At 37.6% G+C, this 24,715-nt stretch overlaps 2 protein-coding genes across 3 annotated transcripts in view; both read left to right on the top strand.

Moving 5' to 3' along the window:
• The window catches only part of NBEAL1 (neurobeachin like 1), a 220,591-nt gene that overhangs the window by 89,804 nt on the left and 106,072 nt on the right, over positions 1–24,715 (top strand). For both annotated transcript variants that reach the window (XM_026454600.1, XM_026454601.1), the window contains 6 exons: positions 8,571–8,654; positions 16,270–16,368; positions 16,458–17,038; positions 19,316–19,448; positions 21,161–21,280; positions 22,614–22,917. In XM_026454600.1, the coding sequence (XP_026310385.1) occupies positions 8,571–8,654; positions 16,270–16,368; positions 16,458–17,038; positions 19,316–19,448; positions 21,161–21,280; positions 22,614–22,917 (1,321 nt within the window). The remainder of the gene's footprint in view (positions 1–8,570; positions 8,655–16,269; positions 16,369–16,457; positions 17,039–19,315; positions 19,449–21,160; positions 21,281–22,613; positions 22,918–24,715) is intronic.
• On the top strand, positions 21,562–21,961 carry LOC113224888 (60S ribosomal protein L39). The gene has a single exon (XM_026454603.1). It carries the CDS (start codon positions 21,610–21,612, stop codon positions 21,763–21,765), a length of 156 nt encoding a protein of 51 aa, XP_026310388.1. The 5' UTR covers positions 21,562–21,609; the 3' UTR covers positions 21,766–21,961.

A 24,715-nucleotide genomic window follows, 5' to 3' on the forward strand; every position in this document is an offset into this window, starting at 1 on the left:
GGGAAGGGAAGGGAAGAAGGGAAGGGAAGGGAAGAAGGGAAGGGAAGGATGTTAAAATTATATAATATAAAAAGTTAGCATCTTGATCATTTTTCATTGTATACTTCAATGGTGTTAAATACATTTACATTATTGTGCAGCCCATCTCCAGAACTCTTCATCTTGTAAAATGGAAACTCTATACCCATTAAACAGCTGCCTGGTTTCCCCTCTCCTCAGCCCCTGGAAACCACTATTCTACTTTCTGTGTCTATAAATTTGACTACTCTAGATATCTCATAAAGTTGGAATCATATAGTATTTGTTCTTCTATGACTGCCTTATTTCACTTAGCATAATGTTCTCAAGATTCATCCATGTTGTAGCATGTGTCAGAATTTTCTTCCTTCTAACATTGAGTAATAATTCCATTGTATGTAAATACCACATTTTGCTTATTCATCCATCAGTGGACATTTGGGTTACGTCCACCTTTTGGCTACTGCTGTGAATGTGGGTATACAAATATCTCTTCAAGGTATCATTTTCAGTTCTTTTGGGTATATACTCAGAAGTAGGGTTATTAGATATATGATAATTCACTTTTGAATATTTTTTGAGGAACTTCTATGTTGTTTTCCATAGTAAGTACCATTTTACATTCTTAACAACAGTGCACAAAGTTTCGAATGTCTACACATCCCTGCCAGCACTGGTGGTGTTTTTTTTTTTCTTTTTTGATAGTAGCGGTCCTAATGGATATGAAGTAGTATTTCATTGTGTTTTTGATTTGCCTTCACTAATGATTAGTGATATTGAGCATCCTTTTTGTGTGCTTATTGGCCATTTGTATATCTTTTTTGGAGAGATGTCTATTCAAGTCCTTTGCCCATTTTAAAATCAGATTTGTTATTGTCTTGTTGATTTGTAAAGTCTTTTTTGTTATGCATTGTTAACACTACTTTTGTTTCATTTAAGATATTTCATTATTTTCATGTGCCATAATTTTAATGTCTACATAATATTGTATTAAGTGGATGTACCATAATTTACTTAACTCCACCCTGCTAGTGGAAACTTAATTTGTTTCCAGAATGTAATTTTACTTCCAGTAGAATTACTAGGTCATAGGGCATACACTTTTCTTATTTGTTTTTTAAATTAGGGAGCAGAACATTGTGTAAAAACAAGTTGTAACTCATTGGAAAATATAGAAAAGTAGAAAAATAGCAGAAATATGGTTAAGGTTCTTAATATATATGCAATTTGCTTTTCATTTTTTTTTTTTTTTACTAATTTATACATATAGCAGCAATGTGGAAGAGTACATAACTAAGCTGGGCACGGTGGCTCATTCCTGTAATCCCAGCACTTTGGGAAGCCGACGTGGGCAGATCACGAGGTCAGGAGTTCGAGACCAGTCTGGCCAATATGGCGAAACCCCGTCTCTACTAAAAATACAAAAAAAAAAAAAAAAAAAAAAATTAGCTGGTGTGGTGGCACGTGCCTGTAGTCCCAGCTGCTCAGGAGGCTGAGGCTGAAGAATCGCTTGAACCCAGGAGGCGGAGGTTGCAGTGAGCCGAGATCGTGCCACTGCACTCCAGCCTGGGCAACAGAGTGAGACTCTGTCTCAAAAGAAAATAAAGAGTATATAGGATATTTCCATGTATCATGATGGTATCAGAAATTGTTTAGAGAGCTTCTTATAAAGCCTTTGTAAATGAAACTACTTCAAAGAGCTTTTACCTTTCTATTTGAGGTATTCTTTTCATTGATTTCCTGCTGAAAAATACCAGGGGTTAATTCTATGAGAGTAATTCAGAATAAAGGTTTTAGTATCAACTCCTTGAATTTTTTCACACTGTTTTGAAGGATATCTCTGAAAGCATTTATGTCACTTCATTGCAGTAAAGAACAGCATCAAAATCAAATAGTAAAGAATATATTGATGAAGTAAATTGTTATAAAGACAAATTCAGTGATAAAGGCAACATCTCACATGTGTAAAGAATCTGCTAATCGGCTGGACACAGTGGCTCACACCTGTAATCCCAGCACTTCGGGAGGCCGAGGCAGGCGGATCACGAGGTTAGGAGATCCAGACCATCCTGGCTAACACAGTGTAACCCTGTCTGTACTAAAAATATGAAAAATTAGCCAGGCGTGGTGGCACGTGCCTGTAGTCCCAGCTGCTCGGGAGGCTGAGGCTGGAGAATCACTTGAACCCAGGAGGCAGAGGTTGCAGTGAGCCGAGATCGTGCCATTGCACTCCAGCCTGGGTGACAGAGCGAGACTCCGTCTAAAAAAAAGAAAAAAAAGAGTCTGCTTTATAGGGTCATCTCTAGGATACAATATAGTTCCTACTAAAATTTATTAGCATTGGTTTTTCTTCAGTATATGAAACTCAGATATAACAGATTTCTGATATGGATAATATCTTTTTAAAAAATACAAAACTGTTTGTCATAGCTATCATGATGGTGAGCTAATATTTGTTCTTTATAGGCCAAAGTTTCTTAAAATTTGTATCTGGAATCATGACCTTTAAAAGTTAATTATTTGATACCACCTATCACATTTTGTTTTGAAATAAAAATGCTGGAGAAGAAATCCCTTTAAAGAGGGAAAACCAGCTGGGCATGCTGGCTTATGCCTGTAATCCCAGCATTCTGGGAGGCTGAGGCAGGTCAATCACTTGAGGTCAGGAGTTTGAGACCAACCTAGCCAACATGGCGAAACCCCATCCCTACTAAAAATACAAAAATTAGCTGGGCATGGTGGTGCACATCTGTGATCCCAGCTACTAGGGAGGCTGAAGAATCGTTTGAACCTGGAGGGTGGAGGTTGCAGTGAGCCATCAAACCACTGCACTTCAGCCTGGGTGACAGAGCAGGACTCTGTCTCAAAAAAACAAAAACAAACAAACAACAAAAAATGAGGAAAACCAAGCTTTGGGACCTGGGCCTTCCCTGCTGGCAGTAATAGTCTTCCTTATTTCTGGAATATTTTTTGGTCAGAATCACTTTAGATTTATCACTATACATTGAAGCCATTAAGTCTTCACAACAAAGGGGAATCTTTGAAAGAAGCTTTTAAACTTCTTCATTATACAAATAAGGAAAAATGTCCTGAGGCATTAAATGATTAGCCCAAGGTCAACACTAATAATTGATGGAGGTGGAATTTCTAACCCAGGTTTTCTTACCCTAAGTCCATTGTAATATATAATTTTCTAATTGTATTACTGGAACTTAAGGTCACTCTTTAGTCAGTAGGAAAAAATGTTTTCTGTATATTAACTATAGGAGAATCAAAGGTTTTATTGCTATAAAAACATTTTATGGAAATAGTTGATATGATTCCTGAATATATAAAAATCTTTGAAATATTATGAAAACCTAAGTCCCCAAATATATTGCATGATGCCATAGATGTCCATGGTTGCTTTGTTTAAATTATTTGTTTGTTAGTAAAGAATGAATCCTTTATGTTCTTTTTTTATAGCAGTATATAGAATATACTATATAGTATATAGTAAATAGTATATTTATATAGTAAATAGTATATATACTATATAGTAATATATTTTATATATGTATAGTATATATAATATTTTATAATTATTTTATATATATAAATAAAATAACTTATTTTATAATTAATATATAGTATATGTATATTATATATACTATATATAGTGTATAGTAAATAGTATATACTATGTATAGTATATAGTAAATAGAATCAGTTTTGCTATTTAGACTCATTGGAAACTTTGGCAAATAAAGTTTAAAGTATCATAAACAATTTATGAATCAGATGGACAACCTTAAGCTGACTGCTGCTGTTTTCATGCTTTCTTTTTGTATGAGATTCATCAGCCTATTTAAGTATGCATTGATTTCCTTAAGTATTTGTGTAAAGGCTCCTTGGCTTGGCAAATGAGTTTCATCATACTATAGAGTACTTTACAATTCCATGGAATCATACATTTAACTTTTATGATAGATATGATGTACCTTAAACATTTATCAGTTATTTTGTTTTACTAAATTACAGGGATATGATTTGAATTAATGCAAATTTTTAAAGCTGCCCAAAGATACTTGAATTAATGAAAAGAATAGGCCAGGCACAGTGGCTCACGCCTGTAATCCCAGCACTTTGGGAGGCCCAGGCGGGCGGATCGCCTGAGGTCAGGAGTTTGAGACCAGCCTGACCAACATGAGGAAACCCCGTCTCTACTAAAAATACAAAAAAATTAGCCAGGCATGGTGGCACATGCCTGTAATCCCAGCCACTCAGGAGGCTGAGGCAGGAGAATTGATTGAACCCAGGAGGTGGAGGTTGCAGTGAGCCGAGACTGCGCCATTGCACTCCAACCTGGGCAACAAGAGTGAAACTCCGTCTCAAAAAAAGAAGAGAAAAGAAAAGAAAATTGTATCTTCAGTAGCAAGGAGAAGAATTCAAAACCATTACCTAGTCTTTATGGCTGCTAAAATCTTGATGTTTTTGACTGTTTCTTAGGGTAGATTTTTAGAAATACAGTTACTGGGTTAAAGAGTAAGAATTGTTTTAAAGATTCTTCTTACAGATTGCTATATTGCTTTCTGGAAAGATTTTACTCATTTTTACATTGACCAGTTTTATCTATTTGTTTCCCTTTACCTAAATATGAAATATTATTCTTTAAAAAAGACTTTGCTTGTAATAATGCCACCTTTCATTTGTTTTTTGTTTGTTTGTTTTTTTGAGTCAGAGTCTTGCTCTGTCACCTAGGCTGCAGTGTAGTGGCTCTATCTCTGCTCACTGCAACCTCCGCCTCCCAAGTTCAAGTGATTCTCCTGCCTCAGCCTCCCAAGTAGCTGGGACTACAGGCTAATTTTTCTATTTTTAGTAGGGACAGGGTTTCACCATGTTGGCCAGACTGGTCTCAAACTCCTGACCTCAGGTAATCCGCCCACCTCAGCCTCCCAAAGTGCTGGAATTATAGGCGTGAGCCACCATGCCCAGCCGACATCTTTCATTTGTTAAGTCTCTGTTACGTGCCAGATACTATGCTAATAAGCTAGCGTGGATTATGTCATTGAATATATATAGCTATTTGATGAGGTATTTTTCTCCCTATTTTTGAGAAAAGCTTGGAGAAGTAGTTTTCCTTGAAATCAGGCAGCCAATAAGTTGCAGAACCAAAATTCAAACTCAGGTCTCTGATTCCAAGGCCTGTAGTGTATATATCAATTTATTGTTATGTTAAGCCTTATATATACTCTTGCATAACATATAATACCATACCTCTATGCAGTTTATTTTATATTGCATATTTCAGCATGTAACTCGACCTTTTGTTTTCTCATTTCTGAAATAATATAACTTCCTAAGAACCTTCTTCCTTAGGATGCTCTTAATAACTTCCTTTATAAATCTAACTGTCTCTCCATTTGAATATCATTTGAATTTTCTTTCTCTGTACTCAAATTGTGGGCAAGGCGAAGGCCTTTTGGGATGCTGACTTTTATATACTGAAACTAAAACACTTGATTTCTTTAGTTTATTGGGAAGAGGGTAATGCCCATGTATGCTAGAGATAATATCAGTTTTCTTTTACAGAATATAAATGAAGCTCAATTCTTGATGACTTTGGAGAATACTTTTAAACTAATGTTTTAACAAAATGTGTGGTCAGATAAATTTTGGAAATGCTGCACCCTGACCTCCCTTGTCAAAGTACAGATTAGCATATTTGAGACTCTGAGAAGTACTTCTAGAAAGAACCATTTTTAAAGTTAGTTTGATAGCACTTCACAAACTTCCTTAACTATAGAACCATACTGGGTGTTATGTACTACAGTATCTTTAGTTTGTGTCAGTAACAGCTTTCCTTCTTTTTTGTGTGTATTAGTCCATTTTCATGCTGCTCATAAAGACATACCTGAGACTGGACAGTTTGCAAAAGTTTAATGGACTCACAGTTTCATGTGGCTGAGGAAGCCTCACAATCGTGGTGGAAGGTGAATGGCACGTCTCACGTGGCATCAGACAAGAGAATAAAGCTTGTGCAGGGAAACTTCCCTTTACAATATAAAACCATCAGATCTCATGAGACTTAATCACTTACCACGAGAAATCCCACCAAGTTTCTCCCACAACACGCTGGAATTTGGGGAACTACAATTCAAGATGAAATTTGGGTGGGGACTCATATCACTGTGAGACATTCTCTGCTGATTCTTTAAGAATTTAGGAATGTTAACTAATCCTAATTATTGCCATTGTTTGTTATTTTAGTAACTTTGAATTCCAAGAGAGAAATATCTAAACTACTATTAGTTCATAATCCAAAAAGTGAATAATCTTTAATTTCTAAAAGTGTCATATACTTCACAGGGGAATTCTTGGGTTTATTTTCAAGAGACATGGAAACCCATTTAAACTTCATTGCTACTTGTAGGTAACAGTTTTAATGTTCTTTCTCCATTATTCTTGTCTCTGTTTTTAACAGCTGTTTTTAAATGCTAACAATAAGGTGGCAGACAAGAACGAGAAAGACCTTGCCAACAAATTACTGACAGAAATGAATGAGGACCAGGTATCTACATAGCCTGCATCTTGTTTCAGCTGAAGTCCAAAATCAGCCAATGGGAATAACTATTCCTGTGCTTTTCTTCTTATGTCCTAAAATACACAAACACTGTCAAATTCTAATATTCATTAATTAGTTTTGAAAATTGCTAAAAAGTTAAAATAAAAATTGCTTTCATCTAAAGGATAAATATCTTGGTGGTTGATGCAAGCAATCAATACCATTCCCTCTATGTGTATAATATGGTCTTTTCAATTTGAGGAGATATAAAGTACAGGAATGGAATCTCAGTATCAATGCTGTCCACCTGGTGGTGACTTTTCTAAGCACTGTGGTATATTGGGACCTTAGGGCTTTCTTTGTGAATATGTATGGTCATTGTTAATATCTTGATTCTTTGCTTCTTATTGACAAGTGATGATTATAATTCAGTGGACAACCTGAATCTTGGAGGAAGGGAAGAAGATGCTGAACTCTCTGTTGATTTAGCATAAAACTTGACTTTTTGTATTCTAGAAATTCAAGTCTATTACAGGTATAATAAAGCAAAAATATGTAATTTATGTTGCTTCTTTCAATACATTAGGTAATTTAGTTTGAAAAAAAAACTACCTTTAAAAACTGATGTTATTTTTCTCTTCCAAAATATTTGCAAGAAAACTTACATAATGTCCTTTATTAACATTGTGTTAACGTCCAAGTTTATAAATAGAATTTTTGTGTAATAAGAGACATTATCAGCTTATTTTTTATTCTATATGTGAAGTATCAGTTTACAGAGTACTGTTTTAGATTTCTTTATAAATGTTAATTCCTCTTAAGGCCTACTTATGTAGATTAATAAAACAATTATTATAGTCTCTTAGAGGTTCACATTACAATTCCAAATTGTAAGTGATTCTGTGCTTTCATGATTGTCTAACCCCGATATAACAGTCATGTTCAGTTTTTTAATATTCTTGATGTTAGTTTTTGTTTTTGCTATAAATACACTGCCCTGGAATTTAACATATCTCTTCATTTTATTGACGCTTTAACAGTAATAGACAAAATTAGGCTAGTTTTTTTTTTTTCATACAACTTTTAGGATTAAAAGTTGCCTTCTCAAAAACATGACAATGCTTAGAGATATGTATTTCATTTTCTGTGTCTGCCTCAAATTTTCCATTTTATATAAAAATAGATATATTTAATTGTTTATAAATATAATTAATTGGCGTATGCACATGCCATCTTAGTTTTAACACAGGATTTGGAAACTAGATGAACAAGATTATTTTAGCTGTTTTTTTATACATGCAAATGGAATTTAAACCTGGATCATTCAAGTGTAGTTTTGAAGGGAAATTAAAACATAATAGGATTTCTGGCTGGGCATGGTGGCTCACACCTGTAATCCCAGCACTTTGGGAGGCCGAGGCAGGTGGATCACTTGAGGTCAGGAGTTCAAGACCAACCTGACCAATATGGAGAAACCCTGTCTCTACTAAAAATACAAAAATTAGCCAGGCGTGGTGGCGCATGCCTGTAATCCCAGCTACTCAGGAGGCTGAGGCAGGAGAATCACTTGAACCTAGGAGGCGGAGATTGCAGTGAGCCGAGATTACACCATTGCACTCCAGCCTGAGCAACAAGAAAGAAACTCTGTCTCAAAAAAAAAAAAAAAAAAGATAATAGGATTTCCAATGAATGATAGACCTCCCTCCCTTCCTCTTGAGATTGTCCATTATTTTTAAAAAGCATGTATTAAGCTTGTTGTGTTTTTCTCAAAACATTTTAATGTAATAAGTGAATGTTGCCTTATCCTCCTTGACATGTGGCTTATTTTTCTTTTAAATAGGTAACTTTTCTTGCAGGTTATAGTGTTTCAGAAATCCATTTCATTGGAAGAGGAATGTAATGCATGTTAAGTAATTATTTTTTCAGGTTTTCAGACTAAAGGTTTCCTAACTCAATAAAAATTGTGAATACATTTGTTAATTTCTTGTTTCTCCTTCCCCCTCAATAGGTGTTTCAGGGACAATTGGATTGTTTGGCCATATCAACCATTCAGGCTTTGACAGCAGTAATGAACAAATCTCCAGCTGCTAAGGTGAAACATATATCCTCCAGCTTTTTTTTTCTTAACTTTTATTTTAGGTTCAGGGGTACATGTGCAGGTTTGTTATATAGGTAAGTTAGATATCACAGGGATTTCATGTACAGATTATTTTGCCACCCAGGTGATAAGCATAGTACCCAATAGGTAGTTTTTCAATCTTCCCCCTCCTCCTTCCACCCTCAAGTAGGTCTTGATGTCTATTGTTCCTTTCTTTGTGTCCATATGAACTCAGTGTTTGGCTCCCACTTACATGTAAAAACATGTGGTATTTGGTTTTCTATTCCTGTGTTAGTTCGCCTAAAATAATGGCCTCCAGCTCCATCCACATTGTTGCAAAGGATATGAGGATATGATCTCATTTGTTTTTATGGCTGTGTAGTATTCCATGGTGTATATCTACCACATTTTCTTTATCCAGTTTACTATTGATGGGCATTCAGGTTGATTCCATGTCTTTGCTATTGTGAATAGTGCTATGATGAACATACATGTGCATGTGTCTTTATGGTAGAACAATTTATATTCCCTTGGGTATTTACCCAATAATGGGATTGCCGAGTTGAATGGTAATTTTGCTTTGAGTTCTTTGAGAAATTGCCAGACTGCTTTACCCAATGGCTGAGCTAATTTACATCCCACCAGCAGTGTATAAGTGTTCCTTTTCTTCACAAGTTTGCCAACATCTGTTATTTTTTGATTTTTTTTTTTTTTTTTTGAGACGGAGTCTCGCTCTGTCGCCCAAGCTGGAATGCAGTAGCGCAATCTCGGCTCACGGCAACCTCCGCATCCTGGGTTCAAGTGATTCTCCTGCCTCAGCCTCCCGAGTAGCTGGGATTACAGGTGTGCAGCACTATAGCCCGGCTAATTTGTGTATTTTTAGTAGAGATGGGGTTTCACCATGTTGGCCAGGCTGGTCTTGAACTCCCAACAACAGGTGATCCGCCTGCCTCGGCCTCCCAAAGTGCTGGGATTACAGGCATGAACCACCACACCCAGCCCTGTTTTCTTTTGAAAAGTGTCTGTTCTTGTCCTTTGCACACTTTTTAGTGGGGTTATTTGCTTTTACTTGTTGATTTGTCTAAGTGCCTTATAGATTCTGGATATTAGACCTTTGTTGGATGCATGGGTTGCCAATATTTTCTTCCATTCTATAGGTTGTCTGTTTACTCTGTTGATAGTTTCTTTTGTTGTGCAGAAGCTCTTTAGTTTAGTTTGGTCCCATTTGTCAATTTTTGTTTTTGTTGCAGTTACTTTTGATGGCTTCATCATGAAATCTTTGCCAGGTCCTATGTCCAGTATAGTATTTCCTAGGTTATCTTCCAGGGTTTTTATAGTTTTACACTTAAGTCTAATCCAACTTGAGTTGACTTTTGTGTATTGTAAGGAAGGGGTTCAGTTTCAATCTTCTGCATATTGCTAGCTAGTTATCCCAGCACCATTTATTAAAAAGGAGCCCTTTCCCATTGCTTGTTTTTATCATCTTTGTCGAAGATTGGATGGCTGTAGGTGTGCAGCATTATTTCTGGACTCTGCAGCATTATATTCTGTTCTGTTCTACTGATCTATGTGTCTGTTTTTGTACCAGTACTATGTTGTTTTGGTTACTGTAGTCTCGTAGTATAGTTTGAAGTCAGGTAATGTGATGCCTCCAGCTTTGTTCTTTTTGTCTAGGATTGCCTTGGCTATTCAGGCTCTTTTTTGGTTCCATATTAATTTTAAAATAGGTTTTTCTAGTTCTGTGAAGAATGCTACTGGTAGTTTGATAGGAATAGCACTGAATCTTTGGGCAATATGGTGATTTTTATTTTCTTTGAGATGGAGTCTCACTTTCTCACCCAGGCTAGAGTGCAGTGGCACGATCCTAGCTCACTGCAACCTCCATCTCCCAGGTTCAAGTGATTCCCCTGCCTCAGCCTCCCAAGTAGCTGGGATTACAGGTGTGCATGACCACACTTGGCTAATTTTTCTGTATTTTCAGTAGAGACAGGGTTTCACGATGTTGGCCAGGCTGGTCTTGAACTACTGACCTCAAATGGTCTGCCCACCTTGGCCTCCTAAAGTGCTGGGATCACAGGCATGAGCCCCCACACCAGCCCAGGCAGTATGGTCATTTTAACAATATTGATTCTTCGTATTCATGAACATGGAATATTTTTCCATTTGTTGGTATCGTCTCTGATTTCTTTGAGCAATGTTTTATAATTCTTGTACAGATCTTTCACCTCACTGGTTAGCCATATTCCTAGTTATTTTATTCTTTTTGTGGCAATTGTGAATGGGATTGCATTCTTGATTTGGCTCTTAGCTTGGATATTGTTGGTGTATAGGAATGCTGCTGATTTTTGTACACTGATTTTATGTCCTGCAACTTTCCTCAAGTAGTTTATCAGATCAAGGAGCTTTTAGGCAGAGACTATGAGATTTTCTAGGCATAGAATCATATTGTCTGCAAACAGAGAGAGTTTGACTTACTCTCTTCCTACTTAGAAGCCTTTTATTTCTTTCTCTTGCCTGATTGCACTGGCTGTGACTTCCTGTACTGTGTTGACTGGGAGTGGTGAGAGAGGGTATCCCAGTCTTATTCTGGCTTTCAAGGGGAGTGCTTCCAGCTTTTGCCCATTCAGTGTGATGTTGGTTGTGGTATGTCATAGATAGCTTTTATTATTTTGGAATATGTTCCTTCAATGCCTAGTTGGTTGAGGGTTTTTTAACATGAAGCGATGTTGAATTTTATTGAAAGCCTTTTCTGTTTCTATTGAGATAATCTTGTGGTTTCTGTTTTGTTCTGTTTATGTGATGAATCACATTTATTGATTTGCATATATTGAACCAACATTACATCCCATGGATAAACCCTACTTGATCATGGTGGATTAGCTCTTCGATGTGCTGCTGGATTCTGTTTGCTAATGTTTTGTTGAAGATTTTTGCATCTATGTTCATCAAGGATGTTGGCCTGAAGTTTTCTTTATTTGTTGTGTCTCTGCCAGGTTTTGGTATCAGGATGATGCTGGCCTCACAGAAGGAATTAGAGAGGAGTCCTTCCTCTTCAATTTTTTGGAAAAGTTTCAGTAGGAATGGTACCAGCTGTTTTTTATGTATCTGATAGAATTTGGCTGTGAATCTTTCTAATCCTAGTTTTTTCTGATTGGTAGGTTTTTTATTACTGATTCAAATTTGGAACTCATTATTGGTCTGTACTGAGATTCATTTTCTTACTAGTTTGATCTTGGGAGGTTGTATGTTTCTAGGAATTTATCCATTTCTTCTAGGTTTTCTAACTTGTGTGCATAGAGCTGTTCATAGTAGTCTTTGTGGATTTTTTGTATCCTGTGGGGTCAGTAGTAATGTCCTATATGTCATTTCTGATTGTGTTTATTTAAATCTTCTCTCTCTTTTTTTCTTTGTTCAGCTAGTGATCTATTTTATTAATTCTTTCAAAGAATTGACTCCTGGAATTGTTGATCTTCTGTTTTTTTTTGTTTTGTTTTGTTTTTTGAGACAGAGCCTTGCTCTGCCACCCAGGCTGGAGTCTAGTGGCGAGATCTCAGCTCACTGCAACCTCTGCCTCCTGGGTTCAGGCAGTTCTCCTGCTAACCTCCCGAGTAGCTGGGATTACAGGCACGTGCCACCTTGCTTGACTAATTTTTGTATTTTTAGTAGAGATGGAGTTCCCCATGTTGGCCAGACTGATCTTGAACTCCTGGTCTCAAGTGATCTGCCCACCTTAGCCTCCCAAAGTGCTAGGATTACAGATGTGAGCCACTGTGCCTGGCCTATTTTTTGTATGGTTTTTGATGTCTCAGTTTCCTTCAGTTTAGCGCTGTTTTGGTTAGTTCTTGTCTTCTGCTAGCTTTGGGATTGGTTTGCTTTTGTTTCTCTAGTTCTCTAATTGTGATGTTAGGTTGCTGGATTTGTAATCTTTCTTACTTTTTGATGTGCCCATTTAGTGCTATAAATTTCCCTCTTAACACTGCTTTAGCTATGTCTCAGAGATTCTTGTATGTGGTATCTTCTCATTAGTTTCAAATAATTTCTTTATTTCTGCTCTAATTTTATTATTTACCCAGGAGTCATTCAGGAGTAGACAGTTTAATTTTCATATGGTTTTGAACAATTTTCTTAGTCTTGATTTCTGTTTTTACTGTACTATGGTTCAAGGGTGTGGTTGGTATGATTTTGGTTTTTTGAAATTTGCTGAAGATTATTTTATGTCTGATTGTGTTGTCAATTTTAGAGTATGTCCCATGTGCAGATGTGAAGAATGTGTATTCTCTTGTTTTGTGGTAAAGTGTTCTATAGATCTCTACTACGTCCATTTGGTCATGTGTTAAGTTCAGGTCCTGAATATCTTTGTTAGTTTTCTGCCTCAATGATCTATCCAAGTATACTGTAGGTCTCTAAGAATTACAAATCTGGGTGCTTCTGTGTTGAGCATGTATATATATTTAAGATAGTTAGGTTTTGTTAAATTGAGCCCTTTACCGTTATTTAACTTCTTTATCTTTTTTATCTTTGTTGGTTTAAAGTCTGTTTTGTCTAAAGTAAGAATAGCAACCCCTGCTTTTTTCTGTTTTCCATTTGCTTGATTGATTTTTCTCCATCCCTTTACTTTAAGCCTATGGGTGTCATTGCATGTGAGATGAGTCTCTTGAAGACAGCATACCACTGGGTCTTGATTTTTTTTCCTCCAACTTGCCACTCTGTGCCTTTTAATTGGGACATTTAGCCCATATACATTCAAGGTTAGTATTAATCTGTTCTGATTTGATCCTACTACCATATTATTAGCTGATTATTATACAGACATGTTGACTTGTGTGTGTGGTTGCTTTATAGTGTCATGGGTCTATGTACTTAAGTATGTTTTGGTAGTGGCTGGTAACGGTCTTTCCTTTCCATATTTAGCACTCCCTTCAGGACAACTTGTAAGGCAGGTCTGGTAGTAATGAATTCTTTTAGCTTTTGCTTCTCTGAAAAGGGTCTTATTCCTTCTTCACTTATGAAGCTTAGTTTGGTTGGATATGAAATTCTTTGGAATTTCTTTTCTTTTCTTTTCTTTTTTTTTTTTTTTTTTGAGGCAGTGTCTTGCTCTGTTGCCCAGGTTGGAGTGCAGTGATGCGATCCTGGCTCACTGCAACCTCTGTGTCCTGGGTTCAAGCAATTCTGCCTCAGCCTCCAGAGTAGCTGGGATTACAGGTGCTTGCCACCACGCCTGGCTGATTTTTGTATTTTTAGTAGAGGTGGGGTTTCACCATTTTGGCTAGGCTGCTCTGGAACTTCTGACCTTGTAATCCACCCCGCTCAGCCTCCCGAAGTCTGGGATCCCAGGTGTGAGCCACCGTGCCCAGCCTCTTTTCTTTAAGAATGCCGAGTATGGCCAGGCGCAGTGGCTGACGCGTGTAATCCCAGCACTTTGGGAGGCCAAGGCAGGTGGATCACGAGGTCAGGAGATCGAGACCATCCTGGCTAACATGGTGAAACCCTGTCTCTACTAAAAAAAAAAAATACAAAAAATTAGCCAGGCGTGGTGGCGGGCGCCTGTAGTCACAGCTATTTGGGAGGCTGAGGCAGGAGAATGGCATGAACCCAGGAGGCGGAGCTTGCGGTGAGCCAAGATCACACCACTGCACTCCAGCCTGGGTGACAGAGTGAGACTCTGTCTCAAAAAAAAAAAAAAGAATGCTGAACATATGCTTCCAGTCGCTTCTGGCTTGTATGGGTTTCTGTTGAAAGGTCTGCGGTTAGCCTGATGTATCTCCAAGTTTTAAAATATTTAAATAGATGTGCCAATTTTCACTATATAAATTCTGAAGTGATGTATGAAAGTATATAATACATGTGGTTTAACACCTGAAATAAAATCATTCACAAAATATCTTAGTATAAGAATGAGGTTACTTATTGTTTGCCTATACTTGTGATAATTTTAAAGACAAACACCTATAGGCACTGCTTTAAGATGTTAAAAGACGTTAATATTTGAACTGCAAACTGATAGGATTTACGGTGTTAGCAAAAAATGGGACATGAACACTGGTGTTGGAAGGATACTTTTAAGTGGTTCTGTGGTTCATGAGTTTAAAGAATTAAGTTTTATATCAGAGTTTTTCTTCATTAATAAAATAATGACCCTTTATTTAGTCAGTTTATGACTGCCTAAATTATGAACATTTTTCAATTTGATACCAGTTTTTCCAGGTTGTATGGCCATGGAAATTCTGCTTTCTTATATTCAATAACCCTTAGAGTTTTCTGTTTCTTCTCATTCACTGCCACTGACTGTTCTTCTGTCCAGTTATACTGGTAGTTTCCTCATATACTGATAAGATTAGTGAGGTCATCTGTGTGAAGTGGTAAGCATAGTGCCAGGCACATGATAAGTGCTAAATACATGTCAGTGACTTTTATTATTACTTTACACTCTTATCTGCCACATCTAATATGCTTCATGCCTCACCTCTCTGGTACCAGAAGTCAATTAATTACTCCCTGTTTGCTGAAACATGCCTTTCATTGTATTCCTTAAATTATATTGGTTTGTGTTAGGAGACTCTAACCTTTGCCCTAGAAATGTTGACGTAACTCATGGTTAGGTTCCTATTGAATAGACTTTTACAACTTTTACAGTCTGGCTTGTGACTTAATCTCCATTTAATACTAGTTGCTGTAAGATGGAAACCATTTTAAGTCTTAAATAAGTGGTTTATGAGTATAATGGATTGCCTGTACTGTATTCTGAAATTCAGACATCAAAAAAGATGTTCCAGTCTTCCTTGAATTCTTTTTTTTGTCCATGTAATAGCTGGCATGTTTAAAATTCAAAAGATTATATGACAAAAATACATAATGAGAAAATATTTCCTTCCTATTCTTGACCCATGTTCAACCATTTCTCTCCCTAAAGGAAACAAACTTTACCTGTTTTGTTAAATTTTTTGATTTTGTAGTGAGTGTATATATTTCAACCTAATGTAATGGGGCACTTTACTATGTTCTAGGTTTACCAGTTGTCTTTACATTTCACTTTATGACTTTGGGTGCCTACTGGTTCAAAAATACATGTGACATAGAACTTCCTAAAATGAACTTGATGTTCCAGATAATTCATTCCATTTAAATACAAGTAGCACAGAGAAAACTCTTTGTACTCAGTTTATTTCTGACCACTATTCAAAATTGCCAAGAACTCTTTAATTGGATCTTTTTAGGCTGATGTCTGATTCCTCTTACCTACAGTCTCTCATTTTTTCCTCTATTTTTGTTTTGACTAACTACTACTCTAGTAATTGCAAATCAGGTGAAGAAAATACAAGAATTGTCATATGCTCTAATCTGCAAATAATATAATAATTCTATAACACAGTTATTGTTAATTTCATTTATTTTGAATTTTGGTACAGAATTATAACTTTATTACTCCAGAAGTTATATGGAATCTATTTTAAAATGAAGACGTGATTTAAGAAGGCAAATAGTGAACTAGTATCTTTTTCTTTATTTAATATTAAGTTAATTAGCATAAATGACTATTTAATATTTTAAAAATTCCAACACATTCAGTCTTTGAAAATGTACTTCAATATATTGTCTTCCCATCCCCTAGGAAGTATTTAAAGAAAGAATTGGTTATACACATATGTTTGAAGTATTAAAATCCCTGGGTCAGCCACCACTGGAATTACTTAAAGAGCTTATGAATATGGTGAGTTTATAACTTTTATTAAGAGAACTTCTGTTAATATCCGTTTTGAAAATGGTAACTAACCTTTTATCTTTTATGTTGCTTTTCAGGCTGTAGAGGGTGACCACACTTCAGTTGGGATTTTGGGCATTAGTAATGTCCAACCTCTCTTGCTTCTTATCCAGTGGCTTCCAGAACTACAATCCCATGACCTGCAAATCTTCATCTCTGATTGGCTGAAAAGAATTTGTTGTATTAATAGACAGAGTCGAACTACTTGTGTCAATGCAAACATGGGGATTAGAATCATTGAAACCCTTGACTCGCATTCTTCCCTCCATCAAACTTGTGCTGAGAACTTGATTGCAATCCATGGTTCCTTGGGGAGTCAGTCAGTGAGCTCAGAAGAAATCCGTCGACTACTAAGATTGCTTAGAGTGGATGAATCTGAGTCTGTTCACCCTTACATCACTCCTGTGACTCGAGCGATCCTGACAATGGCTCGAAAACTAAGTCTAGAGAGTGCCCTCCAATATTTTGATTTGTCACATAGTATGGCAGGAATTTCTGTGCCTCCCATACAGAAATGGCCGGGGTCCGCCTTTTCTTTCAGTGCTTGGTTTTGCTTAGATCAGGATCAATTGACTCTTGGCATTGCTAACAAAGGAGGGAAAAGGAAACAATTGTACAGGTACTGGTAAACATTATGGAATATAAATGAATACTGTCATAACAATATGTGCTGTGATTCTTAAACAGGAAAACTGTTTCCAAGCATCTAGCTTTTAGATGTACAATTTATCTAAAGCCTCTTCATCCGGAGGCTTTATACAGTTTAATTGTAAGTGCTCTATTGCTTTCATAGTAATAGCTATATACCTCAAATATTGCTGGTTAAGTTTTGAGGCTACTTTGGAAACAAGTTTCCTTCTTTTTTTTTTGAGACAGAGTCTTGCTCCGTCACCCAGGCTGGAGTGCAGTGGCCAGATCTCAGCTCACTGCAAGCTCCGCCTCCCAGGTTCACACCATTCTCCTGCCTTAGCCTCCCTAGTAGCTGGGACTACAGGCGCCCGCTACCTCGCCCAGCTAGCTTTTTGTGTTTTTTTTTTCAGTAGAGACGGGGTTTCACCGTATTAGCCAGGATGGTCTCGATCTCCTGACCTCGTGATCCACCCGTCTCAGCCTCCCAAAGTGCTAGGATTACAAGCTTGAGCCACCGCACCCAGCCACAAGTTTCCATCTTAAAAGTAGTGTAAAAGTGAAAGCAAAAAGGAGTAATAATCTTGAAAATGGGCCAGGTGTGGTGGCACGCTTGTAATTCCACCACTTTAGGAGGTAGAGGCAGGTGCATTGCTTGAGGCCAGGAGTTCAAGACTAGCCTGGACAACATGGCAAAACCTTATCTCTACAAAAAATATAAAAATTAGCCAGGTATGGTGGCACACACCTGTAGTCCCAGCTACTTGAGGATCACTTCAGCTCAGGAAGTTGAGGCTACAGTGAGCTGTGATTGCACCACTGCACTTCAACCTGGGTGACAAAGCAAGATGTCACACACAGAAAAAACTCCGTGAAAATGAATAATGGCCAGGTGTGGTGGCTCGCACCTGTAATCCTAGCACTTTAAGCAGTTGAGGCGGGCGAATCACTTGAGGTCAGGAATTCAAGACCAGCCTTGTCAGTATGGAGAAACACCGTCTGTACTAAAAATACAGAAATTAGCTGGGCGTGGTGGCGCATGCCTGTAATCCCAGCATGCGCCAATTGGGAGACTGAGGCACAAGAATCACTTGAACCCAGAAAGCAGAGATTGCAGTGAGCCAAGATCGTACCACTGCACTCCAGCCTAGGCAATAGAGGGAGATTTTCCTCAAAAAAAAGAAAAAAAATAAGTAATGATTTCTATTCCATTGAATATGCTATAAGTATATATTACATATAAATATGCTATATATTTATATGAAGGAACAGAAAACCTATGTGTATGTACATCCAGAATTTAATAGCTACTACTTTTTAATATGCCTTGTGTTTTGTTTTGTTTTTTTTTTTTTTTGAGACGGAGTCTCGCTCTGTCGCCCAGGCTGGAGTGCAGTGGCCGGATCTCAGCTCACTGCAAGTTCTGCCTCCCGGGTTCATGCCATTCTCCTGCCTCAGCCTCCCGAGTGGCTGGGACTACAGGCGCCCACCACCACGCCTGGCTAGTTTTTTGTATTTTTAGTAGAGATGGGGTTTCACCGTGTTAGCCAGGATGGTCTTGATCTCCTGACCTCGTGATCCGCCCATCTTGGCCTCCCAAAGTGCTGGGATTAGAGACTTGAACCACCACACCCGGCCGTGTTTTGTTTTTTTTTAAAGACAGAGTTTCACTCTTGTCACCCAGGCTGGAGTGCAGTGGCACGATCTCAGCTCACTGCAACCTCCACCTCCTGGGTTCAAGTGATTCTCCTGCCTCAGCCTCCTGAGTAGCTGGGACTACAAGCACCCACCACCACACCCAGCTAATTTTTGTATTTTTAGTAGAGGCGACGGTTCACCACATTGGACAGGCTGGTCTCGAACTCCTGACCTCAGGTGATCTGCCCGCCTCGGCCTGCCAAAGTGCTGGGATTACAGGCATGAGACACCGCTCCTGGCCTATGCTGTGTGATTTTAAAGACCTTTATTTATGCTTACTGATTCTTATTTGGAAGAATTTTAGAGATTTGAAAATTAATAGTTTTACTTTTTTACTTTTACTAGTGGAATTCCACTTTAGAAGGCTGCCTTTTATTTACTAAACTCTTACGACCAAAATGGATTTTAAAAGGGTCTTTGAAACAAGGTTGGACTAGTGTGTGGCAATAGAATTTAAGCTACAGAATTGTTGGGAAAGACATTCATGATGGCTTTATGGTTTTATGTACTTTAATGATGAGGAAACTGAGCAACCAACTTCAAAAGTTCTGATAATACATATTTTTGTTAGTTTTTTTACAGGAAGTGGCATGGGTTTTGAAGCCTTTATTACCCATTCAGGTATGTTGGTCGTGGCAGTGTGCACAAAAAGAGAATATGCAACGGTTATGCTTCCTGACCACAGTTTCTGTGATTCCCTCTGGGTAAGGCTTTAGGGCATCACATTTAACTTCTTGTATGGTTAATGGTATTTCCCACTATTGTCATAAATTCAACAGCAGTCATTTTTTTTGCAAAAAAAATTTAAATGAGGCTGGGCAGTGGCATACCTGTATATAATTGCAGCACTTTAGGAGGCCAAGACAGGCAGATAACTTGAGCTCAAGAGTTTGAGACCATCACTGCAACATGGTGAAACCCAGTATCTACCGAAAAATACAAAAATTACCTGGGTATGGTGATTTGTGCCTGTGGTCACAGCCACTTGGGAGGATGAGTTGGGAGAATCACTTGAGCCCAGGAAGTCAAGGCTCCAGTAAACTGAGATGGTGCCACTGTACTCCAGCCTGGGCAACAGAGTGAGACCCTGTCTCAAAAAAAAAAATAAATAAATAAATAAATTAGTAAATATGTATTTAGAATGTTAGGATGTCTTGAGGTTTTCTATAAGTAAAAAAAAAAATTTATTTTTTTTATTTTTTTGAGATGGAGTCTTGCTCTGTTGCCAGGTTGGAGTATAGTGGCGTGATCTCAACTCACTGCAACCTCTGCCTCCTGGGTTCAAGCAATTCTCTTGTCTCAGCCTCCCACGTAGCTGGGACTACAGGCATGCGCCACCACACTCAGCTAATTTTTGTATTTTTAGTAGAGATAGGATTTCACCATGTTGGCCAGGATGTTCTTGATCTCTCGACCTTGTGATCCACCTACCTCTATAAGTAAATTTAATTTTGAATTTCATATTAAAATGAGATGGGCTGGGTGCTGTAACTCACACCTGTAAACCTAGCACTTTGAGAGGCCAAGGTGGGAGGATTGCTTGAAGCCAGGAGTTCAAGACCAGCCTGGGGTGAGACTCTCTCTACAAAAAATTTAAAAATTAGTTGGGTGAGGTGGCACACATAATTCTAGCTACTCAGGAAGATACTGGGGAGTTCAAGGCTGTAATGAGCTATGATTGCACCACTGCACTCAAGCCTCAGCTATAGAGCGTGACCCAGTTTCTAAAAAAGGTTTTTTTAAAAAATGACAAAATAAAATGAGATGATAGGTTGTTTTGTGGTTTTGTTTTGTTTTGTTTTTTTCTTTTGGAACAAAGTCTCACTCTGTCACCAAGGCTGGAGTCCAGTGGCACCATCTCAGCTCACTGCAACCTCTACCTCCTGGGTTCAAGCAATTCTCCTATCTTAGCCTCCTGAGTAGCTGGGATTATAGGCACCTGCCACCACACCTGGCTAATTTTTGTATTTTTTGGTAGAGGTGGGGTTTCACCATGTTGGCCAGGCTGGTCTCGAACTCCTGACCTCAGGTGATCCACCCACCTCCCAAAGTGCTGGAATTACAGGTGTGAGCCACTGCGCCCAGCCGATAGGTTGTTTTAAACAATGCATTTGTATTGTTTTCTAAAATATAAAATGCTTCTCATTTTTAAAAATGATTCTAAGGAATACTGAAGCTTTGGAAATGCAGAAAAGGTACTGTTACAATTGTGTATATTTTATAGAATACACGTAGGTGCTTTTGTACTATTATGGAAAAAATTGTTACTTTGACAACATCAATTTAATTAACATTTAACTAAGTTTAATCTTAATGTTCTATTTGTACAAATTATAGAGCAAAATTCTGAAAGCATTTGTCATTCCAAAGATATAATGTAATTTTATCCTTTTAAATGTGTGTTTCACTTCATCAGCACAACATAACTATTGTCCACATGCCTGGAAAAAGGCCCTTTGGTCAGAGCTTCATCTACATCTATGACAATGGACAACAGAAGGTTTCTGCCCCTCTCAGATTTCCTGCCATGAATGAAGTAAGTATATCCAACCTGCTCTTCACAGGCCCCATCGATTGAGAATTCTTGAAATGTTTTAGTTAATGTAGAAGGTTATGTTTGCTGTAAATATGTGGCCCCAGATTTTAAAGTGTTTTCTATGTGGTAAGACTCCACATATTAATATTCAGTTCTGTCAGCCTGTCATTACTAGATGAAGTCAGACAATGTGAAAAAAGGAAAACATTTAAGGAAGATACAAAGGCTTAGAAAGAAAGACTTATAACAGGAAAGCCAAAGAAATGAATAGAGCAGCCCTCTTTTCCTTTCTCCGCCATCGTGGTGTGTTCTTGCCTCCACTTCTCGCCATGTCTTCTCACAAGACTTTCAGGATTAAGCGATTCCTGGCAAAGAAACAAAAGCAAAATCGTCCCATTCCCCAGTGGATTCGGATGAAAACTGGAAATAAAATAAGGTACAACTCCAAAAGGAGACATTGGAGAAGAACCAAGCTGGGTCTGTAAGGAACTGCACATGAGATGGCACATATATTTGTGCTGTCTGAAGGTCACGATCACATTACCATATCAAACTGAAAATGTCACCACTCTCTGGAGAGTTCGACGTATTTTCCTCTCTGAATCTATTATGAATGCGTTGGTTGGCTGGGTTCAGTAATAAATATGTGAGGCCTTTCATTTCAAAAAAAAAAAAAAGAAATGAATAGAGCAGATCAATCTATCATTTAATAAAAGCTCTCTAAGTATGTGAAATACTTAAGAGAATATTATGAGGGACTCTTCTAACTCGATTAAAATTGAAACAATAATGAAGAAGCTTAAAACCTTCACATTTTAGTTAGGTATAAAATAGAGTTTATGTATTGAAGTGGTTCTCAAAGAACACTAGAGGGCCTTTTCTGAAGATAGTGGAATAGAGTAGATTATTTCACAAGTCCTATGATTCAGTAATTTCTTGTTGGTTTTCATCTCAGTGACCATTTCAGGTGATTAATATTTGTGATTAATATTTATATATTTTAAAGAGAAAAAATAGTTTTCTCTATTTTCAAAAACAGTAAAGTTAAAAAAATTCTTAATCATATACACTTTAAAAATTCAAAAATTACCAAAGAATATAAAATCAGTCATAAAAGTAATGCATCCAAATTCTATAGGCCAAGATTATTTTGCTAATAATTTCCTAAGTATACACATGCATGTACACATCATGATTTGGTAAAAATAAAGATGCTTCCACTTTTATTTTCAATTTATTTATTTGTGTAATTTTATGCCCTATTGTGTAATTTTGTGTTAAATATGAGGATATATTTTAATTAAAATTGTGTAATTTTTTTGTTTGTTTTTAGCCCTTTACTTCCTGTTGCATCGGTTCAGCTGGGCAAAGAACCACCACTCCTCCACCATCCCAAATCCCAGATCCACCTTTCTCTTCTCCTATTACCCCTCATCGGACATCATTTGGTGGAATTCTGTCATCAGCCTCCTGGGGAGGAACAATTGAAAAATCAAAATTGATTACCAAATTGATATCAGCTGGAACCCAAGACAGTGAATGGGGGTGTCCCACATCTCTGGAGGGTCAGCTAGGATCTGTTATCATCTTCTATGAAGCACTACAACCTCCTCAGGTGAAGGCATTATATTTAGCAGGTAAGCATGTACAGTCATAATGCTTATGCAAATTTAGAGTTTTTTCTGTTGTCTAAATGTATTCTAAAGAATATGTTTCATGTGAAGAGTTATTTGTTTTAACTGAAGCTGAAGGGAAAGAAAAAGCCCCTCCACATACCATACTTTTTGTTTTGTAGGCATAAATAAAGCAAACCTTTTGGAAGTATTTCAAATATCATCCATAATACTGCCTGTATTTGTCTGCTAGGGCTGTCATAGCAAAATACCACAGACTGGGTGGCTTTAACAACAGAAATTTATTTTCTCACAGTTCTGGAAGCTTGAAGTTCAAGATTGAGGTGACATCAGGATCAGGCTCTCACTTCTATAGAAGTGAGGCTTCTCTTCCTGGCTTATAGGTGGTCACCTTCTTGCTGTGTTCTCACATGGTCTTTTCTCTGTATGCATATGGACAGAGAAAGAGATCTCTTGTGTTTCTTATTATAAGGGGCTCTATCAGATTAAGGCCCATCCTGATGACTTCATTTAATCCCAGTTACTACTTTAAAGGCCCTATTTCCAAATATAGTCACATTGGGGATTATGGCTTTAAACAGGAATTTTAGGGGGACATAATTCAGTCCATAACACTGCCAGTACTTTTGACAGATTTTAATGAATCGATGAAACAAAGTATAACCGTATCTCCAGAAGAAATTATAACTGCTTCCAAAATTATGAGCCTTATTCTAAAACTTGTCATTTTTTCAACTGATATATTAATATACCTGAAGAATTCATGAAGGCAGTAGAATTAGGGGACCTTGGATAAGTTTGCAAACTGTTTTTCATTTTGTTTTGGCTTTTTGTTTTTCTTTTGGCTATGTTTTTTTTTTTTTTTTTTTTGAGACAGAGTCTCACTCTGTCGCCCAGGCTGGAGCGCAGTGGCCGGATCTCAGCTCACTGCAAGCTTCGCCTCCCAGGTTCACGCCATTCTCCTGCCTCAGCCTCTCGAGTAGCTGGGACTACAGGCACCCGCCACCTCACCCGGCTAGTTTTTTGTATTTTTTTAGTAGAGACGGGGTTTCACGTTAGCCAGGATGGTCTCGATCTCTTGACCTCATGGTCCACCCGTCTCAGCCTCCCAAAGTGCTGGAATTTTGGCTATGATTTTAAATATATGTACTAATAGTTATTATTGGATCCTAACTGCTTTCAAAATTATATGTATATTCTAGCAGGGTGTTCAGGAGTTAAGCTTTTAAGAGTTATGTAACTCTGCAGAATAGCTTGTTATTTGTCTAAATATCTTTTTTAGATTGCATGGGAATTTTGAGATGAATGGGATTGCCCACACTTTCACACTTTATATTAGAACCTTATCTTTTTTTTCTTTTCTTTTCTTTTCTTTTTGTTTGTTTTTTTGTTTTTTTGAGACAGAGCCTTGCTCTGTCGCCCAGGCTGGAGTGCAGTGGCTGATCTCGGCTCACTGTAACCTCTGTCTCCTAGGTTCAAGTGTTTCTTGTGCTTCAGCCTCCCAAGTAGCTAGGATTGTGGGCGTGTGCCACCACACCCAGCTAATTATTGTATTTTTAGTAGAGATAAGGTTTCGCCATGTTCACTAGGCTGGTCTTGAACTCCTGGCCTCAAGTGATCCTCCCACCTTGGCCTCCTAAAGTGCTTGGATTACAGGCGTGAGCCACTGTGCCAAGCCTAAATGATCATTTTTAATGGTTGTATATTTCCTTGGATTCAAGACATGTTATTTACTTAGGTTGTTTATAATTTCTTTCTTTCTTTCTTTCTTTCTTTGTTTTTTTTTTTTTTTTTTTTTTTT

Source organism: Piliocolobus tephrosceles, chromosome 11 (genome assembly GCF_002776525.5).
Source record: "Piliocolobus tephrosceles isolate RC106 chromosome 11, ASM277652v3, whole genome shotgun sequence".
Lineage (NCBI taxonomy): Eukaryota > Metazoa > Chordata > Mammalia > Primates > Cercopithecidae > Piliocolobus > Piliocolobus tephrosceles.

Coding starts and splice junctions, on each gene's coding strand:
- LOC113224888 (XM_026454603.1), top strand. CDS start 21,610: ATGTCTTCTCACAAGACTTTCAGGATTAAGCGATTCCTGGCAAAGAAA.